The sequence below is a fragment of the Ornithodoros turicata genome, chromosome 7 (assembly GCF_037126465.1).
Source record: "Ornithodoros turicata isolate Travis chromosome 7, ASM3712646v1, whole genome shotgun sequence".
Lineage (NCBI taxonomy): Eukaryota > Metazoa > Arthropoda > Arachnida > Ixodida > Argasidae > Ornithodoros > Ornithodoros turicata.
Window position 1 is genome coordinate 31,337,646 of NC_088207.1, and position 16,026 is coordinate 31,353,671.

Consider the following 16,026-nt stretch of genomic DNA (forward strand, 5'->3'; position numbering starts at 1 on the left):
CGCCATGGCAACTTTACCATACGACGTAGTACCTTCATATATGTTTATCTGTATGCTGCCGACTGCCTCAGGCCCAGTGCCACAAGCCTTTCGGCTTAGACGGGCCTGTTTACTAGACTTGTATTATTATTATTATTATTATTATTATCTTCTTGTGAATCAACATTCTAAGCGAAAGCATTTGTGCCACGCAGTGGAACAACAAAGTTGGGCATCGGTAAATGGGTGTTTATTTGGTCGTAGTTCAGAGGTCAATGATGTAACTGGGTCCCCTAGTGTTCTTGGACCGTGATGTTGGTGTTGGAGTTCGAGTTCGCTTTTCCACGAGGATTCGACATCGCACAGGCATATCGAGCAACCTTCCCAGTTGATGAATCACAGAAGATTGTTCCTGGATATCGAGCAGTTAGACATGACATGGACATCAAGCAATAACTTAGACATGCATGCAGACGTACTTTCACGCATAGCGACTTCCATATCCATTATACACATCAAATTTTTCTATTCCGTGTTAGCGCAGCAGGAAGGAGTGGGGGGACAGGGTGGCTAGTGTGTGTCCTGGGTCGACTTCACCGGGAAAACTGCGCAGACATTCGTCTGGAAAGTCTGACGGAAAACCCCGGGAAAACCTCAGACAGCACAGCCGGCCGAATAAACCATTCGGTGTGCGTACCTCGGGTGGTACGTCGTCGAGGAAGGAAATTTTCCGAGGGGGTCTGCCGTAAATGTTGGCCCTGTTGAAGAGCCTTTGCTCGAAGGAGACCTTGCGTAGATGAGGATACCGGTCGTACAGTTGTTCGTTGCTCAAGGTTGGTCTCTGGAAGGACTCTTGTTCTTCACGAGCATTCACGCTGCTAGTAGTCGCCTGCAGCAAATTTCAGATAACCGTAAATGCAGTTTCTTTTTTACTGTTATTTTTCTGGGGTGGAGGTAGTTGGGACAATAATCATGCAGGAAGCTGTTGATTAACGCAATTTTACACATAGTATTATCTATATAGGGTAAGGTGGGGCAAGATGAGACATTGGGCAAGATGCGGTATTTTTTGCGCGACGGTCGACGACGCCCGTCTCAGAGACGTGTTGCTCCATGCACTTGAAACTTTATTCATAGGTGGCTCTGCGTGTCGGCTTTATTGCACGTGAGAATTGTCAGGATTAGTGTTTGCGTTGAAGAGAAAAATAAATCGGTTACTTCTGCTTGGAATGTGAAGACCCACAAAAAAGGCGCGGTTTTCTATAGTCCTTTTTCTTGTCAGCTGTGCAGCAACGTGTTGCAGGCTTGTTCTGTCAAGGTAAGTTCACATCCTATTTCTTTCTTTATTCGTCTAGATATATGGAAAATATGGGCACTCTTGCTTATCCGGTGTTTAACTGAAAAATTAATGCATCCGATGATACGCCACGGAACAAGACAATGCAATTTAAATCTAATGTAATTTAGAAATTGATAAATCAACTATTAGGTGGCTTTATGATTGTTCCTCAGAGATTCCTTTCTTTTCTTTTCTTTTATTTCATATTGCCTAGGATTTTCCAGCAAATTTTCCTGCTTCCCAAGATATTTCCAGCAATGCAGAAGCGCACTCAAAAGCGAGCGACCAGCGACACATCAGACTGGCGGTGCCTTGTTTGCATAGGACGGTGGAGCAAAATAGCACCGGGTTCTGTGTGGTTTTATAGCCCATCATGTGGACGGTGGGCTCAAGGGGGCTGTGTAGGTGCTTGGATTGCAAAGACTAATTTGTATATAGTTCATTACCACGGCGTGTCTCATCTTGCCCCACGCACTGTCTCCTCTTGCCCCGAGGGTTGGGACAAGATGATACAATCTGCATTTTTGAATTTCTTGTTCTGTGTCTATTTTAGAACCGGCAACGTCCGTTCTGATTTACAGATCAGAAGCTAGACATAAAAAGTAGAGATCAGCTCAGAAGCTCTCGACCTCTGAGAATGTGCCTATGGCTAGTTTTTTTTTTTTTTTTGAAAAAACACGAAAAATAAAAATTCCATATTGAATTGCAAATTTCTGTCTCACCTTGGCCCACCTTCCCCTACCATATGGTGAAACCCTTTATGCCTAAGCCCACAAACAAAGGAGTTCCCCTAGCATTATGTATCCCCATATATAGTATTGTGTAACCATATAGAGATGTTTCATGCTGAGTGATTTTCTACTTTTGTATTCCTTCATAAAAGCAAAAGTCGACCAGCAAATTTATCTAACTAGTCTACGGTATTCGATGACAAATTCGTCGCTGTATTCCTGCATACACGAGTGAGTGATCTCCAGTGATAAGGACTGGCTGTATTGATAAGAAGTAGGGATGTGCCAATTCGAGATTCGGGAATCCGAATCCCAGTGCCCCAAATGGCGAATCGAATCTTTCGAATCCACCAACTAAGTTTGATTGTTTCTTTTTCAAATTGGCGCCTCCGGAGTCCGCCGAAAGCCTCATTTGCCGACGGGTGTTTCCTTGTTTGTTTGTTTTGTTTGTTTACATTGCTCTGAGTTCAGGCAGGAACTGTTACATTACAAGTTTAAGAGTAACATGGTATAGCTTTTGATTATTGCTTAGGTTTATGGAAATAACTCAGACTCGAGAATTTATGTATTTCTTGTAGTCGATGAACGACACGTTAAATAAATTACGTTTAAGAAGAACTATACGGGTATATTTTCTCCTGGAATTGAACTATTATTTAATTTGTTTGTCATTAAACAAAGGTTCATTATTCTGCTTCAGAACACTTTTCAGTAGACGTTTTTTCCCCCTGACTCGAAAGGACTCGAAAGATTCGAGATTCGTAGAACCCTCCTTGCATTCGGATTCGGATTTTGAAAATTCTGGATTCGTCCCATCTCTAATAAGATGACTAAATTATAATATCAATTAATGTAGCAATCACGTAAAAGATCGATTTTTAGCAGGAACTAGATACTTATACCATGTCACACCGGCAGCCTTTTGATAGTAGCAATATTTCGATTGGTTTGAAGCGTGTAACGCATATTCGATAATCATTGGTTTCGACTATCATTGAGGACTACCCGCGCGATAGGGGAATATAAGGCATTTAGGAATTTATTTACTATACAAACAAGAATTCTGATAATCCTCTTTACCCTGAGGTTTATCTAGAATCATAACTGCGGTGGTATAGGGCTGGGCTGGGGAGTTACAAAAAACGGGGTTGGCAGGGGGTCATTATTAGAGCTACGTTGAAGTTGTAGCACCTTTATGTATGACTGGCAATGAATCATTGCCGACATGTGTCTAAAGCTGAAACAACAAAGGGCCCCCTCTACAGGAAAAAAGGGAGGGGGTGACGCCAGACATTTGGGTGCTGCTAGGGGGTGTGCAGGTGAGATCTGGATAAATCGCAGAATCCACCCGCCTAACGGCCTTGCAAATCTTTCAACTCGAGGGTGGAGCGATCCCCATATTTCCGGCGTGATTACCTGAGTGTCTATCTTCCCAATGTAGCTGCTATTATATACGTGCGATAGGTCCGTACGCGAGACACTGGGCAGGAGCTCGACAGCAGTTTCCATGCACGTCTGTCCCGACTCTTGGGCAGCGTCCTGTCGTTCAGTGGCGGCCGAAGTAGGGACATAGAGCAGTGAGATCCTCTCCACGCCGACCTTCTCGCTTCGCCATCTGTTTCCAACATAGCCGTCAGTTCAATATCTCAGATCAGACGAGGATAGACTTTTTCCATGGTCGTAAGAAGCTCTAACTATATATTCCGGCTTATACGGTGCGTTACAATTCCTTCATCGACCAAAGTGCTAGGGACTGAAGCTTTCTTGGTAGCTTATTTCTCTATGGAAATGCTGATGCAGAGGAACGATAAACAATAACGGACAAAACGGACAAAAGAGCTCAATGTGGCCACGAGGCTGATAAGGGGCCCTTATCAGCCTCGTGGCCACATTTAGCTCTTTTGTCCCGAAGAAGGCGGAGCTTCCGCCGTAACGTAGACATCCTCCCTAACTTTTATAATTTTTAAGTTTTAATAAACCCCTTTTTTGTTACTTCCCCTACTTTCGTCTTCTGTCTCCCATTTATTTCAACTATATATATATATATATATATATATATATGTCATCCGGACGTGTCATAGCCTAGGCCACGTACTCCTACGTCCAACATAAAGTAACGATAGGTTGAAGCAGAAGAACACCACCTAGATACAGAAAGCCTGCGGGCTCGTCGACGTGACGTAACAATTAAGAGCCAGCCAATGAGGACGGTGTTTCAACGGCCGTAGCCAATCACGAACGTGCTTTCAGCGGTCGTGGCCATGGAAAAGAACCACAGTCGTCTGCGAGTTGTGATCGAACGTCCCCGCGTACTAAATGTGAAAACTTTGAAATAAAGCGCAAAACTGTCTCAATCTTTCTCAAAACTGGTTTTCTGGGAAGCGTCTTGCACTTTTTGTCTATATATTTAGGTCTGCAGGTTCCAGGTGAGCTGCGATCATTTGCGGGTTCTTGAATTCGCAGAACGGTGAATCGAAGTAGCAAACGAATTCTGACTCTTAATTGAAAGAGGGAGAGGAGGCAATGCGCAGGCTTTATCTAGGTGGTGTTGGTCCGTAGCGCATGAAGACAAACGTCTTCCTGTAGCCCGCGTGGAAGTTTCGCTTCCCTCGCCCTCGTCGGTTTATCTCGGTGTAGATAGAGTCACTAAAAATCTAGGTGTGGACACTCTCGCCGTTCCCCGCCCGACAGAACGTAGCGCTAAAAGAATAGCCTGCGGCTCCCACCATGCGACTTCTGCTGCAATGTACTTCCATCCGATCGCTGGATTTTCCGTAGGTTGTATCACATATCACACGGTAGCGACATACAAGAATCTATACAATCCTGGTGATTACCTGGAAGAACGGAAGAGCCACAGAAGCAACAACAGCAGCATGAGAGAAAGTCCAGCAGGTACAGCGAACATTAAGGCTCTTTTCCAACTGGACAACCCTACAACGATTTGTGGTAATCTAAAATGATAAGACGACGTGTACAAGTTCCCAACCTATTTTGATGCAGGTCCTCTTGTCGACTTCCTTATAACCTTGCATGCAGCTACAAATGCGATCGGTGCATGTTGCGAACTCTTGAACGCACTCATCAGATTCCTCGCAGGTATTGCCGACATTCACTCCTGTACAGAGGAACAGGGAATCATTTCGTCCACGCACTTATCTGTATATTTACTATTGATTGTACTATCAAGCTAGGCGATTGTTAAAATTGAAACAAAGAAGAGTTTACGCGTATGGTACGGAACGGACAGCACTGCATAGTGTTATGCCCCTGCCGCACACGGTACTGTCTCAGTACCGTGCGCGGCAGCTCTTCAGACACAACCTGCAGGTGTGTCCCTTTGTAGGCTTTGTAAGCTTGACGTAATGGAAAACTCGCGATATTATTGTCATTCTGTTGATGGCAAATGTTCTATAAAACGTTTCGGAAGAACGGAGAAAATTAAGTGGTGACAAATTGTAACTGTGGTCCAGTGGCGGATCCAGGGGGGGGGGGGGGGGGGCGATCGCCCCAGAACGCTAGGTTACACATTAGTTTCCCTCCTCTCCCCTCCCAAATGACGTGCTTCGACAATGAAATCGCACCCTCCCCCCATCCCAAAAGCACGGGTGCGGATCCGCTCCTGCTTTCATCAGCACCAGCGCCCTCTTAGACCTTTCCGTGATAAGCACAACGAAACGTACTCAGCCAAGTCAACTACAGGCACGTAAAATGTAGCTACAGGTTGGGACAAATGTTCACGGAACACGCGAGCGACGTACTTTTTCTTCGGTGCGACACCCTAGCAGCTGCCGGAAGCGGGTGAGTTCACTGTTTCGGAGGGGTGGAAGGGTTTGCTGTTAGCGACACACGGTAGTAGTTCCGGGTTCGCTTGGGTGTGTCTGGCATGGAAGCTACCGCTGTGTGTCGCTAACAGCGCATCCTTCCACCCCTCCGAAACAGTGAACTCACCCGCTTCCGGCGGCCGCTAGCGTGGCTAGAGTGTCGCACTCAAGAAAAAGTACGCCGCTCGCGTGTTCCGGAAACTTTTGTCCCAACCTGTACGCACCTATGCTACAGACCCAGCTATGCATTTGAAGGAGAATGGAAGGGCTCGAGAAAGAAGTGTCAGGATGAATGGAAGCCATGGGACAAGCCCTACGACACATATTCGCACAAAAGTTACGAATGCAGCGCAACAAAGCTTTCAATCTCGCAGTTCAGAAACACCCCTCCCCTCAGCTGCCAGTCTGTGACGTCACGTCATCCGCCCAATGGTGAAGCGCGCGTCTTTTTTCTTTTTGCCACGTACTCGGCGCAGCCCGTCCTGCGTCTGAAGCAGAGCAGTCGGCCGGTTGCCTTGCTCTCGCTCCGTATAGCAGACGATTCTCGGCAGCCAATGAAATGCTCGTACGATTTGACGTCACAACATGCCAGAAGGAGTTGGGAGAGATCACCGCCGCTAGGCGCACTCTTCTCAACTCATTGTTTCGGGAAATGCGCGCTTCCCAAGGGAAATGCCTTGCTTGACAGTTCCGGAAGGTGGGATGTTCATATCACACGGTAAAAAATATATATATGTCCCATGCGCCTTCCATGCCCCTCTAAACGTGTGCCCGATTTTTTAGGGGCCCGGTGGGCATGTAGGAACGTTGAGGCCTTGCATTCCTAGCTCTAATTGAATGATGGCAGTTGAAGAAAATGCACCAGCGGTGGGATTCGAACCCACACCCTCTGATTGCCGCTCTGGTTCCTAGCTCTGTTAATGATTCGGATCACACGCCTTCTAGACCAGACTTATAAAATGGTGCGCTCGAGCAAGAGCGCAATGCGATCTAAAGTTTTATAAGGCGTATGTGTGTGCTTACTTGCTACACATTTGGTTCTCAACTTGAGCACCCTCGGTGGAAGACATGCGCAGACGCCGACTGAGCAGGTCAGATAGGGGTTGCTTTCCTGGCATTGCGCGGTCAGAACACAGCTTTGAAAGATTTGCCTTCCTGCCACAAAAAGAAAAAAGTATGGCAGTCATCGAAAGAACCAGACAGCGGCAGGATTTGAACCATCACGTTTCTCGAATACCGGTCGAGCGCCTTGACAAATTCGACCAACCTGGCATCTACTTTCCGACGACTTGCTAAGGAGCCGAACAGAGCAAGGAGCAGAACAATTACTTTCCATCAATCACTTTAGATACCATGTAAAATATAAAACTGAAACAGTCTCTTCTCAGTGCGTCGTGTGGCAATGCACGAAGAGAAAAGCCGCATGGTCGCCCTCGCCTAAAGATTGCCGTTTTGCTGACGTGCCAGCACAGACTTTCAAGCCGGCTGTCTTGCTTCTGAACATTATTATTTGCGTGGCGAGACCAGATCCGTGTACGATTTTAACTATGGTTAAAAGTGGCAGGTACTTGCAGACTACCCAAAACGAGAGAGCTTCCGATGCCCAGTCTCAATTCCGAGAAGATTCCGATGCCCAGTCTCAAACGATACTTCGTGTGGTCCCCCACGTATACAGGGTCATCAGAAATATTATTTATGTGAACATTACATCATCTCTTCACCTGGGAAACAGAAGACATCCGACCTTGATACTGCTCGCACTGGTCTCCACGGTGGACATCCGCAAAAGCCTCGAGGCTGATCACTTGGCTTTAGGCAAACTTCACCGTAAGCTCTACTGTTGCATTCCTCGTCACTCTGGCATACCGTCGAGCCTTGCTTGACCGCTAGATAAGTAAGATGTCAAGTAAGTAAGTAAGACGTCAGAAAATAAGTGAGAAAGATGGCAATAGAGACAACATATCGTATCATACGGGGATAAAGAAAAACCCATTAGCCTAGCTATTGCCTTGGGCACCCTTGTGGTGCCTGACCTGATACAAAATGGATTAGGCGAACCTGAACCTCCGTTAAATCATCGATTCACATATCGTTATCAGTTAGAAGCACCAAGTACGTTGAACCATTCCTTACTGTGCCGTAGCACTAAAGTGCCACAAGAAACGAAAGCACACACAGTGTGCGTACCTGCCCTTATGCAGGGCCCGTAGCCCTACAACCTCAGCTCAGTGGTCTTGCCTTACTGTAACTATACATGTAGCTAGGGGTACAGTGCTGGACAAAAGTTTACAGAACACATTCCTTCGTCAGGGTGACACGCTTGCAACGAAGGGTACGGTACGGACTTGCAAACAGGTGACTAGGTCACCTAGACACATGTCTACAAGTCCGTACGGTCCCTATCGTTGCTACCGTGTCACTCCGAGGAAGGAATGCAACGGAGCGTGTTCCGTAACCTTTTGTCCAGCTCTGTACAAGTCTCAAATTAGGAGGCACTGATATTTTGAACAGACAACTTCTCTACTGCCGTGGCAAGTAAAAGAATAGACTTCTGTTTGAGATATCGACAGCTAACGACCTAACATTTGTTCGCTGATGCTACAGTAATAGTCGGTCTGTATAGTCGGTCCTTGTAAACGGCCGTCAGTCGTTATTCAAATGTTTCCTGCACCTGAGGCATGATTCCGGTACGAATGGCGATGGAATTTCGACGTGACTATCGGCGATTTTGCACGACGAGAAAACGGCTTCCTGTGGTTCCTCGTCCTGGAATGAAACCCGATGATCCCATATAGAACTGCAACGACGCTTTACTTTGCTGCTTAATTCGTACTTCAATCTTTGGTTCGGGTGGGCTTCGTTCCACAGTACGCGGCACATACTGCATACAAAAATGCAATTTAAGCCTTCGAACTAAGCCAGGTACCCATAGAGGTGCTTACCCGATGGTTCAACCCGTCCTAGCAGAAGCCCTATCACGTGCAATGTGAACGGCACCTTCCGACACGTGCACTTGTGCTGATGTCCGTGGCTATTACATATGTCCTCGTGTATAATAGCATTGAGGCCTGGCAGTGTCCAGGATAAGCTATTGCAGTTCGTCACGGTCCAATGCAATTTGCCCTAGGTAATAGCCTGACTTCAAGAGGGGGACTACGCGCTCCCCGTATATTGAATAGGCTGGTAAACACACCAGTTTTTCTAGTTACTTCAATAATAATAATAACAATTCGGGTCTGTGGATTAATTTTACCCACCTGAGGGTTCTTTAACGTGCGCAGAAATCTCGACAGACGGGACACCACGTCCCTCGCGGAAGACGCCGTGTCTGAGCAACTTGTATCCTTCCACCAAGTTGCCACCGTCCTCGGCCAGGTGGCCTTAGTAACAGTGCATATTGCCCAGGATGTTATGTAGCCGTATATTATTGCCAATGACATCAGAAGAAAAAAAGGACGCTTTTTGCAAGTCCTCCTAGCCGCTGAACTATCGACCTCTGCCTCAGATATCCCTGTTGCTTCGACCTTATTAGTAAAAATTTTTTTTTCACGAAAATTTATCTACGTGCTATTTATTTTTCACGAAAATTTATCTACGTGCTGTATATTTGGGTGGCACGCGAAAAGTGTAGACATTTAAAATAATTTTACCGAGTCAGAAAAATCTTCAGTACCGCATAAGGTCGGGGTTCTGCGACACGCAGCCCAAAGGTGCTCGGGCCTAGTCACCAAGAGGGATCTTTTTATACTACACAGTGCCGAGATGGCAGGACATGCTCGGACTTTCGGAGTGCCTTGGTTTAACACGGAAGACATTATTTTCCTTCGGCAGCTGCTTTGCCGAATGGATGCATTACAACGTCCGCGTTATAGCTTCAGGCCCATGCCAAGTCATGGAAGGTGCACTCCCCGAAGTTTTTCCTGGTGGGCTTTTCAGCCGACTTTCCAGTCCGATGTAGGCACAGTTCCTCCTGAAGTTCGTACCACATCACCGGAATCCCGCTTTTCTCTGTCCCTCTACACACCTCTCATGACCACATATGCTTCGCGGTGTTCACACGAAATTTTAAAAAATCTATCTCTCTCTCTCATGAGAATCGGGTGTTCCGTTTGCCTGCGCATCATATACAGGGTGTCCCAGAAAACGTGTCATTCATTTATAAAACTAAAATAAAACCTACGCCACCTATAGAATCATGCTGTCCACGGCATCTGTTCTTATTAGGTCTTTGCCACCTCCTCATGTGAGTGTTATCTAATTTAAGCTATTATTATTATATTATGTCAGTTTTTACGGACTGAACTCGAAAATTTGCCAAGTAAAGGTCGCTTTTTTATCCCACCAATGTGAAGCGTGTGCCTAATGTAGTCAAGTTGATGATAATTGACAGGGATAATGCGGAGCTATCCCATCGGAAAAAAATAGCCGGACATCATGCGTTCCGGAGAACCAAGAGTCTAGCGCTCGACGACTTTTCGCGCGCCCTCGTTGTGAATACGACGAAAGGAGGTTGCACTATAGTTGCACGTGGCCCTCTCACGTGGGTTGCCTCTTTCTGCGCTCGAATAGAGCGTAGTTCTGGTTTCAGCTCATTTGCATAGCGAAATTTGGCAATTTATATCTCGAAGTACGTTCGCTTCTCAAGGTGTATAATAAGGATGATAGGCTTGAATAACGACAGGCTCCAATCCTTTTATCTGAGGAATCGTGCCAGTCTACCTTAGCAGTCTACTTTTGCAGAGCCGTCTTCGCCTCGGCAACCATCCTTTCCGCCTGCCCATTTGTGGCCGGATGATACGGACAGCTGGTAACAGCGGTGATGCCATTGCTCTGGTAGAACTCTGATTTCAGTAGAGGCAAACGAGCTACCATTATCCGACACGACTTCCTCTGATCAAAAGTGGAGCACAGCCACCTGAGTTCTTGTATGACTGCTCTTGACGTTGTTGATCGAACATTCCCATTTCGTGTAGGCTTCTACGACCGCCAACAGCATGTGACCCTCCACAGGTCCTACAAAGTCTAGATGAATAACTTGCCAAGGTTTTGATGCGCGTTGAAAACATGGCAACGGGGCAACAGCGCTTTGTGTGGCAATCTTTTGTTTTGTTGGCAGTTGCTACACCTCTGAACCAAACTCTCTATATCGGCGTCAATCTCAGGCCACCACATGGTGCTCCTTGCACATGCTTTGGCTGCCACGATGCCCATATGCCCTACATGAATGAGTTCCAGTGCTTTCCGCCTGGCTGCCGTTGGTATCATGACTCGGGATCCCCTGATGAGACAGCCTCTGTGAGTCGATAACTCTGAAGAACATCTAACGTACGGCTTGAAACTATCATGTTTAAGGCGACGGAAATGTCCCGTGTGCACAGCAGCCACTGATGCTTGTGTTAGAACCGTGTCTTTTTGAGTGAACCTCTGAAGTTTAAAGGGGCACTAAAGTGCAAAAACAAGTTCACTTCGAATTACGTTACACGGTATGTTAATTTCGTACTTGTTCGTAATTCAGAACTTTCATTCCGGTACGAAGCTACAATAAAAAAGTTAAAAACACCAAGAGGTGGACTCTACGATTGAAGCCCTCGTGCATGCTCTGGGACCTCTAGCATGTCCGTCTCCTGTAGACATGCTAACCTTCGTGCTTCGAATTGCTCTCCTACATGGGATGCGCCGTATACTCAGCACCAACAGGTTTCATGGTTTTACAGGTTTAAATGCATTGAGAAGGTTTAACTGTCACAGGAAATACGTTTCATCTCGAAGATCTTGTTCGCCTGGCTTTCAAAGAAGGTATCCGCGTAGAAAGTCTGACTAGCTCCAAACCGGACGTCTTGCCGGAAATTCTACCAGATATTAACGAAGATAGTTGGCAGAGGGAATTGCTCCCAAAGTTCTGGCTACAATTTATCAATCAGATTTCGCACGCCAAATGTAAGCAGGCTGAAGGGATTTTTCAGCAGATTTCTGGGATTTTTCAGATATAGGGCTATAGGGATCGGGATAAGCCAAGGCCGGGGATATCGGTTGAGAACTGCCGGTTAGTTCCCAACCGATATCCCTGGCCTTGGCTTATCCTAGAGGCAAGTGTGGACTCCTGGTTGACATTTTTGAACTTGGGTGAGCCCTTGAAAGAGGACGAAGGGACTGAGAGCGCGCGCCCTGTGATTCTGTTTGATTGTTTGTGGTCAGTAAAACATTTGAAAGCAGTTCGGCTCGGTCGTCTCATTCCTTTCATAACAGCTTCTGTTTATTCTAAGCCCTCAACCTATAACAGCTATCATCAACAAACCCCCCAGCGACGAAAAAAAAAAAAAAAAAAAACAGACAGGAAAGCAGGTTACATGCTGGGTCACATCTGTAGATCACCATCTATATGATAGTATCACGCTGTTCAGCGATACAAGTATCTGAGCATCACAAGACAGCAGCAGGCAAGGCTGGGATAATTGTACGCGTTGTGCATTCCCTAATTTATCGAAATCCTGCTTTACTTTTCACCGACTTGGGAGGTCTTTGTTATTTTCTATTGGCACAGTGAATAAATGGAATACACACAGTTCAAAATTCCCGCGCAGACAGACGCGTGCGCGACGTCAGTGTGACGACACGGGACGGGAGCATCCACTACGGGCGCCATTCAAATGACTCGTGCGTGCGCGAAGAGGTTTGAGAGAGGATGCTTACACGTGACCATACCGTCGAAACGTCATGTGAGCTGATCATAGGTCGGCATTTTTCGAAAAATTCATTCAACATCATATCATGCCCGGCCGTGCCGACAGCCCATTACATCACATCCCCATCACAGGCCATCAACATCATAACCCATCCATCCGACAACATAACAGCCCATCACATCATAAGTTCATAACCCATCATTCGACATCAACATCACGGCCAAATCACATCATAAGTCACCATTCGACATCACAGTCCATCACATCATTATCCATCATTTAACATCATAGCGAATCACACCATAGGCCACAATTCAACTTCAGAACACGTTCTGAATCAAACCTCATTTAGAATGGGCAGCATTCCAGAGTTAGCCAAATTCCAGAGACCGGTTTGAGGGCGGGGGATGCTGCAGTTTAAAGGGGCGGTGCACACGTTTTTATGATTTCATTTAACTTCTACCAGAGGCCCAGCGGAGCAATGTACATTGCCGTTGATCGATTTGATGCCAATGTTACAACCACTGCATGTTACATATTGCGATTTAAAGGGGCAGTGCACACGCTCTTAAAAATTGTATTTATCTTCTACCTGAAGCACAGTGGAGCAATGTAATTTGAATTTTCTTCTTATAATCAATCAGTCAATCAATGTAATTTGAATTGCTGCTGACCACATTGGTGCCAGTGTGCAACTACTGTATTTTGCATACTGCAGTTTAAAGAGGTGGTGCACACGTTTTTAGAAATTTTATTTAACTTCCACCAGAAGCACAGCGGAGCAATGTAATTTGGATTACTGTTGCTGCCAGTGGTGCAACCACTGCATGTTGCATGCCGCAATTTAAAGGGGCGGTGCACACGCTTTTAGTAATTTTAACTTCTACCTGAAGCATAGCAGAGCAATGTAATTTGACTTACTATATACGCTTTGGTGCCATTGGTGCAACGACCGGCATATTGCAGTTTAAAGGGGCGGTGTACACGCGTTTAAGAATTTTAACTTCTACGTAAAGCACAACAGAACAATGTGATTTAAATTACTATTTACACTTTGATGCCAATGGCACAACCACTGCATGTTGCATACTGCGGTTTAAAGGGGCGGTGCACACGCTCTTGTGAATTGTATTTATCTTCTACCAGTAGTGCAGTGGAGTAATGTAATTTGAATTACTGTTTACGACATTGGCGCCAGTAGTGCGACCAGTGTATGTGTGACCAGTTTGCATAATGCAGTTTAAAGGGGCGGCGCACACGCGTTTAGGAATTTTATTTAACTTCTTCCAGAGGCACAATGGTGCAATGTAATTTGCATTACACTTTACGCTCTGATGTCAGTGGTACAATCGCGGCATGTTGCATGTTGCGGTTGAAAAGGGCGGATGTACACGCTCTCACGAATTTTATTCAACCTCTACCAGAAACACAGCAGAGCAATGTAATTTGAGTCACTGTTTACCGCTTCGGTGTCGATGCTGCAACCACCCGTATACTGTAGTTCACAGGGAGGGTGCATACACTTTTACGAATTTCATTTAACTTGTACCTGAAGCAGGGCAGAGCAACAGTAAATCAAAATGCTGTTTACCGCTTGGGCACCAATAGTACAACCACGGGCATAATGCAATTTAAAGAGGCGGTGCACACGATTTTAGGAACCTTACATAATTTTTACCAGAAGCACAGCGGTGCAATGTAATTTGAATTACTCTTTACCACATTGGTGCCAGTGGTGCAGCCACTGCATGTTGCATATTATAGTTTAAAGGGGCGGTTCACACAGTTTTAGGAATGTCATTTAGCTTCTTCATGAGGCACAGGCGGGCGACGAAAGTTGAATTACTATTGACGCTTAAGGCCGCGACAGAGTTCATTAAAACGAAAGAAACCTCTTCAACCATGGTGCCAAAGACATATTATCAACAACTTATGCTATGCTATTCTACTGAGAATATAACAGAGGCCACAACAAAATTCTGAAAAGGCGGCAGCAGAGCACCTTAAAACGGGCGAAATCGCTTTAATCACGGTGCCAAAGTCATAATATGAACGACATATGCCATGCCATTCCATTCGGATTCTAACAGAGTCTACCGCAAAATTCGAAAAACGCGGCAGCAAAGCCCTTTAAAGCGGGCGTCACCCCCAATATCATAATGCCAAAGTCATGTTATGAACGACTTATGGCATGCCATTCCACTGTAACAGAAGCGACCGCTAAATTCGAAAAAGGCAGCAGCAGAGCCCTTTAAGGCGGGTGACACCTCCTAATCATGGTGCCAAAGACCAATTATGAACATGGTTCAATTCATTTTGAGGGCCAACATCATTACCCATCATTAACATCAAGCTCAACATCACATCACTGCCCATCATTCAACATCAAACTCAATATCACATCACATCATTGCCCATCACTCGACATCAAACTCAACATCACATCACATCATTGCCCATCGCTCAACATCACATCATTCTGAATTATGTCTGTGATGGCCATCATGAGTGAATTCGCTGACCTATGGAGCTGAATGCGGAGACTCTCCTGTTTGCTCCTTTACGTGTGTGCGGGTCCGGTGGGGGCTCCGAAGTCGTCCGAAAAAACGCTCGCAGGATTTGAGATATGGCGAAAATGACGTAGAAAGAACAAAAAGAAACATGGAGGTTTCATGTAATTATGACAATGCAAGAGTTTAGCAGTCAAGAGAGCATAAGGACAACTAACGAGCAGCAAGACAGCATAGGTGAGCTAAAGGAACGAATTCTTCCTCGGAGGAAATCAAGAAAGAATTGACGCAGTACTCAGAATACACAAGGAAGGTGGCAAGGCTAGTACAAGAAGACAACGGAGACGGGATTGGCGCAAAAGAAATTGCTAAAATTTCGGTGATCACTTTCCACAATGAGACTGGGAGGTGACGCGGGTTTGGACCCCTGCGCCAGCTGTGCTGTCTGAGGCTTTCCAGACAGATGTTGGTACAGCTCCCCATGAAGCAGGCCCAGGACGTGCACTAACCCCCCTGTCCCCCGCTGCTTTCTATACTGTCCTCTCTCCACCTGCCCATGCCTGTATGCCGATCATGGCCACAGTTACTTAGCGGTGCTACCACTTCATTTTTTAAAAAGCCAAGAATGACGGATCGGCCCAGCAAAAATGGACATAACGGTAATGGAGAATGTGACAAATAACAGTTAGAGAAAAACGGAGACAACTTTCTAGGAAACAGTTTATTTCAGACAATGACACGACACACACACCAAGGAGCTGAATGATAGTCTTTACAACAAATGGAAACGCAGATGATGAAGGTTGCCGATTTTTGAAATGTCACAATCATACGAAAAATGGGCCTCTTATCACAATGATATATAAACTAACTTCCTACAATTTTCACTGCCACCTTTTTGTCCCTAGCCGTCGAAACCATATGTAACACGCACCACTTCATTATAAAAGGCATAATTTA

General features: G+C 45.8%; 1 protein-coding gene across 2 annotated transcripts; it reads right to left on the bottom strand.

Annotated features, from left to right (window-relative positions):
• Positions 1-207: 207 nt before the first annotated feature.
• On the bottom strand, positions 208-8,901 carry LOC135399794 (uncharacterized). Of its 2 annotated transcripts, XM_064631527.1 has the most exons (10): positions 8,816-8,901; positions 8,707-8,754; positions 8,545-8,639; positions 7,595-7,759; positions 6,897-7,028; positions 5,039-5,167; positions 4,887-4,983; positions 3,466-3,664; positions 677-868; positions 208-391 (listed from the first exon to the last, which is right to left on the bottom strand). In XM_064631527.1, exons 2-10 carry the CDS (start codon positions 8,751-8,753, stop codon positions 245-247), a joined length of 1,203 nt encoding a protein of 400 aa, XP_064487597.1. In that variant the 5' UTR covers position 8,754; positions 8,816-8,901; the 3' UTR covers positions 208-244. The 2 variants fall into 2 exon arrangements, with proteins under 2 accessions (XP_064487597.1, XP_064487598.1); XM_064631528.1 differs by lacking the exon at positions 6,897-7,028.
• Positions 8,902-16,026: the final 7,125 nt, after the last annotated feature.